The sequence below is a fragment of the Neophocaena asiaeorientalis genome, unplaced genomic scaffold (genome assembly GCF_003031525.2).
Source record: "Neophocaena asiaeorientalis asiaeorientalis breed wild unplaced genomic scaffold, Neophocaena_asiaeorientalis_V1.1 scaffold230, whole genome shotgun sequence".
Lineage (NCBI taxonomy): Eukaryota > Metazoa > Chordata > Mammalia > Artiodactyla > Phocoenidae > Neophocaena > Neophocaena asiaeorientalis.
The window spans coordinates 612238-626717 of NW_020175186.1; the positions used below are offsets into that span (position 1 = coordinate 612238).

At 43.0% G+C, this 14480-nt stretch overlaps 2 protein-coding genes across 2 annotated transcripts in view; both read left to right on the top strand.

Moving 5' to 3' along the window:
- Nucleotides 1-665: 665 nt before the first annotated feature.
- Nucleotides 666-11768, top strand: LOC112412913 (L-lactate dehydrogenase A chain). The gene is made up of 8 exons (XM_024764702.1): nucleotides 666-813; nucleotides 2964-3113; nucleotides 5163-5280; nucleotides 6253-6426; nucleotides 7246-7419; nucleotides 8082-8199; nucleotides 10213-10336; nucleotides 11032-11768. Exons 2-8 carry the CDS (start codon nucleotides 2988-2990, stop codon nucleotides 11194-11196), a joined length of 999 nt encoding a protein of 332 aa, XP_024620470.1. The 5' UTR covers nucleotides 666-813; nucleotides 2964-2987; the 3' UTR covers nucleotides 11197-11768.
- A 2468-nt stretch (nucleotides 11769-14236) lies between these two features.
- The window catches only part of LOC112412867 (L-lactate dehydrogenase C chain-like), a 29454-nt gene continuing 29210 nt past the window's right edge, over nucleotides 14237-14480 (top strand). The window contains 1 exon segment of the mRNA XM_024764613.1: nucleotides 14237-14376. Coding sequence (XP_024620381.1) covers nucleotides 14237-14376 — 140 coding nt within the window.

Here is a 14480-nt window from a genome sequence, read left to right on the forward strand (position 1 = left end):
ACTCTGTAAGTGTATGTTGGGGGGGAGTGGGGGGAGTAGCAGAAGATGGGTAGAGCTGGAAGAGGTGGAGGAGGAAGGCCGGCCGGGAACCAGCGTGAGCAAAGGCCTGGAGGTAAAATTAATGTGATATGCTAAAAACAAAAAAAAACCCAGACTGTTCTTAGGCGTGGCTGGGACACAAGGTGCTGGACCGGTGGGGCAGTAGGGAGTGCCGACCAGAGAGGCTGAGGCTTTACTTTTGAACTATGGGACTTGGAAGGTTTAGCAGTAGGGGGACAAGCAGGGTCAAGTTTTGTAAATCGCTCGACTTAGGTAAGCAGACTGATGGTGTGCTAGGCATTGTCTTTCTTTCAACAAATATTTGTCGAGTGTCTATGACGTGGTAGGAGCTGTTCTGGGCGCTGGGCAACAGCGGCAAAAATTCAGATCGAGCCTTCCTTGAGAGTAACTTTCACAATTTATGGAAGAGGAAATTGAAGGTCGGCTTGACCCCGGCTGATGACTCTGGCCCGGACTTTTGTGCGGAGGTAGCGTGGCTCTTTAGATGTCTCGGCGCACATGGGTCGGTCAGCCTGCGGGTCCTCAGGATGCGCGCGCGCAGCCGGGGCTTCTCTACCGCCCCGCCCGGAGCCCGCCTCCAGCCCAACCCACACGTGGGTTCCCGCACGTCCGCCCGGCTCCCCCCTGACGTCAGCCTCGCGGTTCTATTTAAGGCCCCTCCCGCTCTCGAGTCGGAGTACCCGAGCAGCTGCCGCCAACTCCGGGTCCAGCGCCGCTTGCCGCCGACGCCCGCCCGCCCGACGTGTACTCCCGGTATGATCGGGCCCGGCGCGCACTGCGCCCGAGGGGGAGAGCGACTGCTTCGGGCTAAGCTGGCCCCGTGCTGCCTGCTCACGGGAGGGATGGGCTCTGCTTCCCAGAGGCAAAGTCCTGAGACCTGGGCGGTGGCTCCTGCCACAGATGGGCTCTGGGCCCGGCCGCACCCTGCTTTGGCTCTAAGTGGGCACAGTGGCCTCTGGCCGGGCTGGGGAACCAAGGAGGTGGCCGCACCTAATCTGAGGTCGAAGGCCTGGGTGGATGTAGAAGGACCCGGAGATTACAAGTCTGAAGGGTGGGGGTTAGGGCATACCACCGGGCTCGAAACGAGCAAACAGCACAGAACTCGAAGTCGGGTTCCGGGAGTCCATGGAACTGAAAAAGCCTCAGCAGTCTTGGGCGGCTTCCTGGAAGCCGGAAAGGCGCTGGGTGCCGCTCGGGTTGTATTTTAACCCTCGGACTCTCGAGAGGTGGGCTCCTTGGGGGCAGCCGCTGCCTGCAGATTAAAGGTCGCTCTTTGCGCAAGTTACATGTGTTAAGCAGCTAACGTTGTTATAGGGCGCTATGCTAGACATGGTGCATGCAAATTTGAAGCCGAAAGGGTACCAGCTCTCTCGCCTCTCAGTCAATGTAATGAGAGGAGGATCATCCGGTACCTTCCCCTCCTTTTGACAAAGGAGGGAACCTAAGACTGGTTGGGGCATCTCTAAGGTCACAGCGAGTGGGTGGCAGAGTTGGGGCGTAGACCCTCTTTCTTCAGGGCTTCACCCGCACCCGTATCCCCACATTGAAGGGAGCGCTGCAGCCCAGAGCTGAGGTTTTGGTGAAACCAGATGTCCGCTGAAAGAACTCCCTTCCCCCTGTCAGGCTGCGAGAAACCTTACAAGGCTGTCTAGAAATAGCAGTGATTTGTAAGGAGAGACTCGATTCCAGCTTGGTGACTCTGGGCTGCCTGCCTGGAATTCCTCTCGGATATTTTTGCCCTTTGGGGCAGTGTCAAGATTAGACGTGGTGCTTTCGGGATGCAATCTACGACAATCTCTCCAGTGAATGCAGCGCAGGTTTGGATTAGCAGAGCCAAAGCCCCCGTCCCCGGCTGTGGAAATCGAGGGTTCCACCAAGTATCTGTTAACTTTAGGGCTCCAGGCTTCAGGCCTCTGCAGCTTCCTGTAGTAACAAAATTTCCTCATACCGGGCCTCACGCCTTTGCAACGAGAATCACGGCGGAAGCCACACGAGGTGCCTCCCTGTGGGTGGCGTTAACAGTCCCGGGTTCCTAATATCACGATTTAAAATCTGGCTCTGGCAGCGCGCCAGGCCGGGGAGGCTGCCAGCCGGGCTTCACGTTGTTCGTGTGTGCGTAGGAGCGCTAGTTTAGTCTAAAGTCTGATTCTGAGCTCACTCTGACCCAGAGAGCAGCATAGTTTCTGGTCACGTCCGCTCACGGGCGGGGTCTCGCAAGCATCCGCTGTGCTGTCTGGTCTAGGGCCCATGTCTCCGTAGCCGGCGGCCACTAGCACTCTGAAATGCGCTTGCGCTTAGGGTTGCTGAATGGATAGGTGGGTGGGGGAGGGGTAGCGGCTAATCTTCCGGGTCTGGGCGGGGCGTAAAATCCGCGGGCTCCGCCGCTTCTTCGGGGGCGGGGGTTGGGGTGAGGAAGAAGAAAACGAGGGATTGCGCATGAGCAGAGCTCACCTTGGCGGTGGGCAACGCCGTGAGGCCGTCAAAGGCCCTTTACTCACGTACCTGTGGTCCTGAAGGGGCTTGGCAGGAGTCCTGGTGACGGGAATAGAGTTGGGCGGGCGGCTCACAGTGATCTTGTTTGAGGAAAGGCCAGCTCCACTTGGAGTTAACAAGTCAAGATGAGTGAGCCCTCAGGAGGCTATACTTACACCCAAACGTCAATATTTTCCACGCCAAGGTGAGGACGTTTACACTAAGATCCTAGTCAGACCAGATCCTGGCATTAGGCCTTTCAATTGTCCTTTGTCTGTCTTTTTTTCCCTCTCCCTTTTTAGTCATCTCTTGTGATTTTTAGTGGCAGCTACCCCTAAAGGAAGCAAAAGAAGCTTTTTCAGAACACCTTTTGGTTAATAAGCGTTAATTTAAAGAGGATGCAGTGACAGTGCATGTTTTTCCCCTTATAGATTCCTTTCGGTTCTAAGTCCAATATGGCAACTCTCAAGGATCAGCTGATTCAGAATCTTCTTAAGGAAGAACATGCCCCCCAGAATAAGATTACAGTGGTTGGTGTTGGTGCTGTTGGCATGGCCTGTGCCATCAGTATCTTAATGAAGGTAAGTGAGAGCCTATCACTCTGGAAGCCAAGGATACCTTGACTCCATCCATCCTCCACTCACTCTCCAAGAATTGCATTATCACGTTGTATATACAGATATTTAGGTTCATGCACTCATTCAAAGAACTTTATGTGAAACAAACTTGTAAAACATGATGCTATACCAAGAGTATCTAAACTACAAAAATTAAAGGTTTTTAGGCTGGAGACCCAGTTTCTTAAATTCACTGTGCTTTATTAACCTGCGTTAGTTGCCTACAAATGAAAAAGTAGAGTCCATGCCTTTAAACAAGCTAAAATTATTTAAAAGTAATTTTGGAATTGAAATTGATATATATACGTGGTAAAAATTAAACTGAATGTGGGAAGTCTTCCATCCATGTTAATCCCCTCTGCCCCCCTCCTTGGATAGCAGTTTTGGTACCAATTATGGAGCTAAAATTTAATTAGAAAAAGAGAACTTGTGAATAAATAAAATGTACTTTTGGGGACTTCCCTGGTGGCACAGTGGTTAAGAATCTGCCTGCCAATGCAGGGGACACGGGTTTGAGCCCTGCTCCGGGAAGATCCCACATGCCACGGAGCAACTAAGCCGGTGTGCCACAAGTGTTGAGCCTGCTCTCTAGAGCCCGTGCTCCACAACAAGGGAAGACACCACAGTGAGAAGCACGCACACCACAATGAAGAGTAGCCCCCCTTCGCCGCAACTAAAGGAAGTGCGCACGCAGCAACGAAAACCCAACACAGCCAAAAATACATAAATTAATTCATTTTAAGTTCAGGTTTGGAGTTCCTAATAAGAGTGAAATGATGAATTCTGGATTCTGAACAGAAAAGGATTGAAATGAGAAGGGACTGAAGGCAGAAATGAGCTATGCAAAGGTCTTGTAACTACACAGCTTGCTCTATATGTTCTTAGACTACATAGTATACCAACTCTTATTCTTTCCCCATTGGTTCAGAAATTGATGTCATTTATTTTTCCCACGCCTATGAAACACCTGTGATGCCCCCTAACTCTGGTGTGGCTAAGAGTAACTGCCAGACCACTCATTATACTGTAGATGATTAGGGGTAGATCTGCAGCTTGGCTAGTATACCTCTTTGGTTTTAGTCCTCATTCCATTTGTATTAAAGCTGTTGCTGGCGCTCCTTGTCTGAGATGCACCTACGAACTTTTAAAGGTTCATCTGAAAGGATTTTTTTTTTTTTATAAGAAGATGTTGGGGGTAGGAGTTTATTAATGAATTAATTTATTTTTGGCTGTGTTGGGTCTTCGTTTCTGCGTGAGGGCTTTCTCTAGTTGTGGCAAGCGGGGGCCACTCTTCATTGTGGTGCAGGGGCCTCTCGCTGTCGCGGCCTCTCTTGTCGCGGAGCACAGGCTCCAGACGCGCAGGCTCAGTAGTTGTGGCTCACGGGCCCAGTTGCTCTGCGGCATGTGGGATCCTCCCAGACCAGGGCTCGAACCCGTGTCCCCTGCATTAGCAGGCAGATTCTCAACCACTGCGCCACCAGGGAAGCCCCTGAAAGGATATTTTTCACCAACATTTTGTAATGCACAAATCTGTCTTTATGTAATAAAACTGTTAGTGTTGGTTAGTATGTGGAAAACATGTAACCAGGGAACGATCCAGAATATCACTTTTTAAAGTCTTAATACTAATCAATATCATCTATTTAATGGCTAACAACCTAAAATCAATGTGTAAAACTGAATTTGAGAGACTAAATAGAGCAGTTTTATATAATTGGTTGTTAGTCACTGCCAATCCAGTGTTCTGCTTCTGTACAGTAGTGGTGGACCTCCTGCAGAGGTTGCTCCAATGAGGATAGACGATTGGAGAGAGGGTCGGTGATTTTTCCTATGTATAGGTCATCTGGGAGTCAGCTCTTAAACGGAGGCCTGCCTCTATTTTGAGGTATGTCCTGATAATAGTTAATAAAGTAGCTGAACCCTCCTACTCCAGAAATATAGAAATTTTGCATGCCCTTCTAAAAGTTTGGAAATAGCAATTTTCCATTAAACTGAACATTTTTTGTCTTTTAGGACTTGGCAGATGAACTTGCTCTTGTTGATGTCATAGAAGACAAACTGAAGGGAGAGATGATGGATCTCCAACATGGCAGCCTTTTCCTTAGAACACCAAAAATCGTCTCTGGCAAAGGTTGATTTCACCATGTTTGTATTACACTCTCTGCTAGACTTAATTCTTTATCAGGCTTGAGAATCCTAGCTCTTCAAAGATTTCTTTTTTATACAGGATAAGAGAGCCTTTGAACAATTTTGCATTGGTACCTATGGATATCAATGTTTGAATTTCCAGCAAATGGTTTTAAATGGAAATCCAGTTCGTCCACGATGTGGAAAGCATCTGAATTAGAATGTAATTAGCAAAGCTTCGTAGGTCCATATTTTACCACATTGCTTCAAATATTTAAATATATACTTACTTCCACTGCTTCCTTTCATACACTAACACAAGGTTGAGACTAGGGTAAATGAGTCTGTTCAGCAGATATTCTTGGCTTAACCCTATCACACCTTACAATTACCAGCCAGGAAACGGACATAGGCCCTAATAGAGTCTGTTTTGACACATGAAAATCATTGACCATTTATCTGATAGGTGACTCCCTTCATTATCTTCAACCCAGGGTTAACCACCCTGTGCCATAGGGTATCTAGAAGCAAGACATGCTTGATAAGTGTACGGTTGCCCCTGCTTTAAAAAAAAAAAAAAAAAAGCCTATCCCTGAGCTGGTATGACCACAATTAAGTACTTAATTAGAAATAGGAGTATGGAAGAGTGTGAGCATTGACCTCAGGTGGCAAAAAATTGGGGGATGTGTCTCACTTGATATGAGTATGAAATAAATTTTATTTCTTTCAGCTCCCCCCAATCATAGTTATATAAAGCCAACCACATAACTAAAACCAGAATACAAGGAAGGTATTGATGTATTCTTCCTCCATGTAAGTGGCCACAGTGATAAAACTCCAAAAAGGAGGAGTCTGGGCATTTATATGCCACATATGCAAAACACTGATAAAACTGTCCATTAAAAAAGTTAATGGAACAAACTTGCTGGAGTTTTCTTAAAGGCCTTAATCTGGTTATTGTTTCTCTTTTGTCTAGACTATAGTGTGACAGCAAACTCCAGGCTGGTTATTATCACAGCTGGGGCACGTCAGCAAGAGGGAGAAAGCCGTCTTAATTTGGTCCAGCGTAATGTGAACATCTTTAAATTCATCGTTCCTAATGTTGTAAAATACAGCCCACACTGCAAGTTGCTTGTTGTTTCCAATCCAGGTGAGACTTTTAATGGCATAAAAATAGATGAGCTAGAGTAAAACTGATAGTATCAATATATCATAATCTGTATATATATTTACTTCTCATATTTTTCATTTTCCTCCTGGGAGTGAGTTTGTGTTTTTGTAAAACAGTTACGTTTAAAACGTTAAAAGGGATACAATGCCATTAATGTAGTCTGCACTTTAAAATTTGTTACATGCCTAAGAAGATCTTGGATAAGGAATCAGTTTATGAATAATGTGTTATTTATGTTTTAAAATTATTTATTTTTGGCTGCGTTGGGTCTTTGTTGCTGTGCACGGGCTTTCTCTAGTTGAGGCGAGCCAGGGCTACTCTTCATTGCGGTGCACAGGCTTCTCATTGCGGTGGCTTCTTGTTGTGGAGCATGGGCTCTAGGTGCACGGGCTTCAGTAGTTGTGGCTTGCAGGCTCAGTAGTTGTGACTCGTGGGCTCTAGAGCGCCGGCTTAGTAGTTGTGGCACACGGGCTTTGTTGTTCTGCGGCATGTGGGATCTTCCAGGACCAGGGCTTGAACCCGTGTCCCCTGCACTGGCAGGCCGATTCTCAACCACTGCACCACCCACGAAGTCCCAATAATGTGTTATTGATGCACAACTTATTTTCATTAAACTACACTTCTTGAATACTTAATGTATTTGCTATATTGTACACAGTATAGAGGCTTTAAAAATATTAACAAAAATATTGATTGGTCACGATCAATATCAAGATCTATACAGAGCCATGTATCCTGAGTAGTCAGTCCTTATCTAATGATTCACGTAGTATCTGTGCCTAAATATTTTCTTCACAGTGGATATCTTGACCTATGTGGCTTGGAAGATAAGCGGCTTTCCCAAAAACCGTGTTATTGGAAGCGGTTGCAATTTGGATTCAGCCCGGTTCCGTTACCTCATGGGGGAAAGGCTGGGAGTTCACCCATTAAGCTGTCATGGATGGATCCTTGGGGAGCATGGAGACTCTAGTGGTAAGCATAACTTATTTTCTCTTATTGTTTTCAAGAAATTGTGTAAAAAAAATTGACAGGAGTATCGTTACTAAATCAGAGCCTAAATCAGATATCCATTCGTTAGGGCAGATGGTTTCCAGAAATCTTATCTTTTGGTATAATTGTATGCTAAGCATTGCTAAGATTTAAGCCATTTTGTATGACATTTTTTGGTATGAGGGATGGGGAATGAAATTTATTTATTATAATGGACATATTAAATAAGATAGCGCTTAGGATACCTCATTTAATATCACAGCTATTTGGACTGAAACTGCTCGTTCCTGAAAAGGTAAGCCAAGCCAAGTGGCGTGTATGAGAAAGAAATCTATTATTATCACAGTTGAGAGATGTTATAATTTGTGCAGAGTTCTCAGTTCCTTATGCCAAGAAAATTCCTCTTATGATTTCATAATATCTCAATAAGTTAGGAAAACAGATTCGAATATAGTGAAAATTCTTAGCTTTACATAATCTAATCAACAAAAATCTAAAAGTTAGAGTATTGGTAGTCTTGACCACCTACCAAAAGGAGATAATCCTCCTTAGATAAGAAAAGACAATTTTAGAAGAATGGGTCAGAATTACTAGTCTGCTGGCTGGTGCATGGGAATAAATCAATTCTGTTCTATTGCTTTTAGTGCCTGTATGGAGTGGAGTGAATGTTGCTGGTGTCTCCCTGAAGAATTTGCACCCCGAATTAGGCACTGATGCAGATAAGGAACATTGGAAAGCAATTCACAAACAGGTGGTTGACAGGTAATAGATCTCATAATTTGTAACACAGAAGGTTGAAACTTATTATTTTTATTTAAAAGATTAAAAGTTTGGGGAATTCCCTGGAGGTCCAGTGGTTAGGACCCTGCACTTTCACTGCTGCAGACATGGGTTCAATCCCTGGTCGGGGAACTAAGATCCTGCAAGCCGTGTGGCGTGGCCAAAAAAAAAAAAAAAAAAAAAGATTAAATAATAGCATTTGCATTTGGTTACTCTGTCAGAAAACTTGTTTTCTAAAGCTTTGTTAAAGCTTATAATATAAAACAGGTAAAGGGATTAAAAATCACAGACATTATAACGTGGTCAAATATTAAAATGGCAGTTTAGGCCACGAAGAGATATTCTAGGCAGTAGTACATTCTGACTTGCCAATCAACAGTTAGAGGAGAGAAAGACCACGTACAGCTGGGACAGTCAAGGAAGCCTTGGTGTAAATGCAGATTGACACAACTATTGAAGGGCTATGAAGACAGATGCTGAATCTCTGGCTTTATACATCTATGAACCTTTCCCTCAACTTTACAGTTATTCATTTCTAGTTGTTAATGAACGTTTGTAAAAATAAATAAACAGAAAAGTAACAAAGATCGCAGACATTAATGCTACAGTCTATCTTTATTTGCCATAATTATCAATTTACAGTATGATAAATCTTTTCTGTATTTGTAATGTAAACTAAGATAAATCAAGTTAGATTAAGTCTACCCTATTTGAGATTCAGTCTTCAAAAGCATATGATTCATTTAGTTAGGAATAAGAATTTTTAAATCTTATATAGGGACTTCCCTGGTGGTACAGTGGTTAAGAATCCACCTGCCAACGCAGGGGACACAGGGTTCGAGCCCTGGTCTGGGAAGATCCCACATTCTGCAGAGCAACTAAGCCTGTGCACCACAACTACTGAGCCTATGCTCTAGAGCCCGTGAGCCACAACTACTGAGCCTGCATGCCACAACTACTGAAGCCCACGGGCCTAGAACCTGTGCTTTGTAACAAGAGAAGCCACTGCAATGAGAAGCCCGAGCACTGCAATGAAGAGTAGTGCCCGCTTGCCTCAACTAGAGAAAGCCCGTGCACAGCAACGAAGACCCAACGCAGCAATAAATAAATAAATTAATTAATTAATTAAAACTTATAATAGTCTCTGAGTAGAAACACAGCTAGCTTCTTATTTATTCAGATGATTATAAAGTTTTAAGTAAGGTATATATTCATAATGGTACAAAAAAATGAAAATAATTATTAACTTCAGAAATTATTCAAATAGGGAAACTTTCAACTTAGTGGCATTATCTACTTTAAATAAGGTAGCCGTGTGTGCATCTCAAGTTTATGGAATTGGAGAATGAATCATGATGGGTGTAGGCAAGGCCCTCTTATTTGTATTTGTTTAGTTAAAACCTGTTAACCCATCATCCAACCCAAGAAGTGTTGACAGACGCTGTCAACTAACTGCAGCGTTTGTTGAGTTGGAGTTAGTAGTCTGCTGGTGCTTGGAAATGAGTGAATTCTGTGCTCCTCCCACTGATCCCTGTGTACTCCTCCCCCCACATACACACTCTTGAGATAATCCCAAGTCAAGCATGCTATATGTAATCTTGGATTTGCATTTTTAAATTCAGTATTGCATTTATAAGAATCATCTATTTTGTTGCATGTGGCTATAGTTATTTGTTTTCACAGCTATGTGATATTCCATTGTATGAGTATACCACAGTTTATCCATTCTCCTTTTGGAGAGCATTGGGCATGTTGCCAGGTTTTTGCTATTACCAGCAATACTGTTGTGAACATACCCATACATGATATCCTGGCATACATGTGCAAAGGTTACACTTAGGTATATAATGCAACTTTACTATATTTATATAGTATTATTTACTATAAAAATGATTTATTATAAAGCATATGTTCAGTGAAAGCTTTTTCTTTGTTCCTCCCACCCTACTTTTCCCTACCCTTCCCTGTCCTTCCCTACACTTCCCTACCCTTCAGTGCTTATGAGGTGATCAAACTGAAGGGCTACACATCCTGGGCCATTGGACTATCTGTGGCAGATTTGGCAGAAAGTATAATGAAGAATCTTAGGCGGGTGCATCCGATTTCCACCATGATTAAGGTAGGTCTATGTAGTAATAGGTTTTACTTGAATGCCATTATTTCCTGTTCTTTAAAAGAAAAAAAAACTTCTGAGAAAGCAATTAACGTTAAGTCCTCAATCATTGAGTTAAGTGAAATAAATTAATGCACCTGCAACTTTCTTTTCTGAAAAGACATGGTTGAGCTTTAGGATTAATGTCCACCAATACTGTGTTGCGCACATAGATACTTGATAACTTGTTGACTGAAAGACTCTACTCAATTCTGTTGAGATGGGTGCAAGGCTATAAAACAAATTTTTTCTTTGGGAAAAACAGAAATCACACTCATGTTAGAGTTACCAAAGTGTTCTACAATAAAAACGGGGAATTCCCCGGCAGTCCAGTGGCTGGGACTCCGTGCTCTCACTGCTGAGGGCCCAGGTTTGATCCCTGGTTGGGGAACTAACATCCCACAAGTCTCGCGGGGCAGCCAAAAATAAATTGCAAAGTACGGTGGAGAATGGCAATTTAGATTTTCTTTTAGAATGGAAATCTTGCTGCTATGTTAATGACTTTCTTTTACACTGTTCATTACATTCTAACTGAAATTCTAGAAAGGAATTTCTACTTATCAAGTTGTATTAAGTAAGCTTCATAACTGTAAAGAATGAAATTCTTGGGAGATCCCAGAATGCATAGAGAAAACGTAAAGTATTTTTCATTTCGTCCTCAGGGTTTCTATGGAATAAAAGAGGATGTGTTCCTTAGTGTTCCTTGCATCTTGGGACAGAATGGAATCTCGGATGTTGTGAAAGTGACTCTGACTCCTGAGGAACAGGCCTGTTTGAAGAAGAGCGCAGATACACTTTGGGGGATCCAGAAAGAGCTGCAGTTTTAAAGTCTAATATCATACCACTTCACTGTCTAGGCTACAACAGGATTTTAGTTGGAGGTTGTGCATATTGTCCTTTATATCTGATCGGTGACTAAAGCAGTAATGTTAAGACAGCCTAGGAAAAACATCAATTTCCTAACATTAGCAATAGGAATGGTTCATAAAACCCTGCAGCTGTATCCTGATGCTGCACGGCACTTATCTTGTGTGGTCCTAAATTGGTTCGTGCAAAATAGCTCTACTTCCTCAAGAGGTACCACTGACGGTGTCGCAGATGCTGCAGTTGCCCTTCAAACCAGATGTGTATTTAACCCTGTGTTATGTAACTTCCGGTTCCTTTAGCCAAGATGCCTAGTCCAACTTTTTTTTCTCCAATTAATCACATCCTGGGATTGATTAGAAACCCAGTATTGCATGTCTTGTGCATAACCGTTCTAAAGAATCTTACTTTCTGTACCGTATGGATCAGAATAGTGTACATTGCCACGTAATGTAAAAAAGAAAAATCGACATAAATGCAGCCAACTATCTAAGTGTTATACCAACTAAAACAATAAATAAACCTTGAACAGTGACTACTCTGCTAATTCATTAAGATACAAAGTGATAAAGCTGTTATTTGTTAATTACATTAATGGAAGCCATTAGGTTATTCTTGGGCAACACTATGATGATTTTTTAAGGGGTACTGTTTCTAATGACCAGACTTTAATAAGAATTAATATATTAAGGGTGTGACTAGATTGACTAGCTGTTTTGTTACCATTTCCATTGTAATCAATCTCAATAATAATCTCACTATAATCAAGTTAACTTGATTATAGTGCTGATCATAACTTGTACCCTACAGTTCACACAGGTAACATTCTATACATGAATGTAAAAAACATTATCTGCCAACTGAACATAAGCAGTGGTACTTTGCCACTACAGGGGGACAGAAATTTTTAAGAACCTTTACTCTCTGGAGGCAGTAACATAATGGTACTTAACAATTTTAAACCAAATAGTCCTGGTGGTTGTCTACTCAAAAAATTTTCTTTAAAAGAAAAACAAAAATTTTCTTTAGATTTCCCTTAAAATATTTCTATAACTGTGACCTTCTCCAGGCCTAAAAACCATACTTATAGAGGTTAACTAGAACAACTTTATGGTCATCACTCCTCCAGGATTTTTTTTTCCAAAGTTTCCTTCTTGAGAGCTAGATAAGGGAAAGAATTATGTTTTGTTTTGTTTTTTAATGTGTCTCAAATGTAGAAGGACAAGACTAACCTACATAGGCTTGACAATTAGCTCTTATAATAGGATTTGCTTTCATATAGGCTTTGAAAAAAATAACAGCCTTAAGATATAATTTACACAGCACAAAATTCACCCTTTTAAAGTGTACAATTCTGTGGACTCACATAGCTGTGCAGCTATTACCACTATCTAAGAACTTTTTACTTACCCCCCAAAGAAATGTGCAATTATTCCCATAGCCTTTTGTAGACTTTGATGCATCTTCAGTCTTTAAAAAAAAAATATTTACTCTTACTTCGTATTATTTCATACAATAAATTAGCCAGTATTAACGTGACAAAAAATGCTTAACAGATTTATTAAACTAATCTTTCATGAATTTTCAGATTTAATCTTACAAAGCTTCCTTACTTTCTGGTACATTATGTGTTCCATGTTCACCTTGCACCTTCCTGCGCCAGGCAAGGGTAGGCCAACTCTGCTAGGAGCCCTGATTATTTTTACTGTTGTATCTCATTTTAGTCTTAATAACCTTGGGAAGTGGATTAAGCAGGACTTAGGCTCATCTCACACAAGTTGCCAGTTAATGGAGGAAGCAAAGGGGACGTTCAGAACATGTGCCTTGGGCAGGTATGAACGAAGAGCCTCTTTTCACCTAGAGCAGGAGTTTGGTCACTACTAAAATGACCCCTCGACCCCTCTTTTGGCCTGAGGCAGGTGTAGAGCTTGAATCTGGAGGTCATCCAGGTCAGCTGTGTCTCGCTCACAGTCCTGTGGTAAATGAGGTACAAGGGCCAGGAGCTGCCGTGGAAGGAAGCACACAAGCAAGTGGTAGTACAGGACCAACAGTCACTGCCACTCCTGTGAACCCTTTGCTTGGGGCTGGTAGTAGGTTGTGAAAAGCGCCATAAGAGAAACAGGAGAGATGTAGGGAGCTGATGGTAGTTGAGACATTAGTCAAGGAAAGCTAGAGGAAGTGCCATTTATGTTCAAAACTGAAAGTGAGGAATCAACTTTGAGAGGGGCTGGGGAAGAACTTTCCAGATATATGGAACAGGAAAAAGCTGTCCAAAAGCTGGAGGGAAGTGTGGTGAGTGTCTTGAGATGAAGTTGGAGGGACAGAAGGTGGCCAAGTCTTGAATGTCTCTTAGGTTGTGGTAAAAACTGGTTAAGTGTAATGGAAAGCCATTGAAGGGTTTTAAGCAGCCTCACTGCATGATCTAACTCACATTAAAAACAAACTACAGGCTTTGATACAGAAAATGATTATCCTTTAGATTCTGAAAAGGATTCAAATGCAAGTGATGACAAAAGATGACAGAGGAGGTTGTGTCCCCTTCTGTGAGTTATAAATAAATCCTTGGCATAAATTAAAATCACCCTTAGAAAACTAGACATGGCCTTTCCTTTTCATTACTACCCTCTGTTCTCTCAAGAGAAATTCAAACTTTATTTCACCACTCAGTCCTGAAGTTATAGAACTTAATCATAATTTTTTAAATTCCTGCAAATAAATGCTCGGACAAGGGCATGTAAGTGCATTGAAAAGTTTGTTTCTGAAACTCAGGCTGATCATTACCAAGTCTGCTCTTTCCTTAAATTCCTTTTCGTCCTCAGGGCCCAGGTCCCTTCAGCATGCCCTCTCATAGAGAGGTAAGTTAGGTCAGTTCAGGCCTTGAGCTCTGCCACATATGTCCCAAGATAGCTGCCCATCTTCAATCTCGCCTCCACTAGTTACTATCAATTCAGATTTGGAAGCACTGTCCTCAGGATGCTGGTTTTAGCTGGTCCACTGGAGATTATGGGGCGCTCCCAGGAGAGTTCTTTCCCACGACGGCTTCGAGCCTGGCCCCTTGCCCTCCACGTGGTAGTCTGGCCTCCAAAAAGCTTCGCCCTAAAATTAGTCCGAAGCCTAGGCCGGCTGAAGGAAATGAAAACACGGCAACATCCCTCTCTTGCACACTCTTCAAGACCGTGTAGAATACCACCTACCGGTATTAAGAGAACATAACCACAGGTGGCGCGGAACGCCCTCGGGCCAGAGG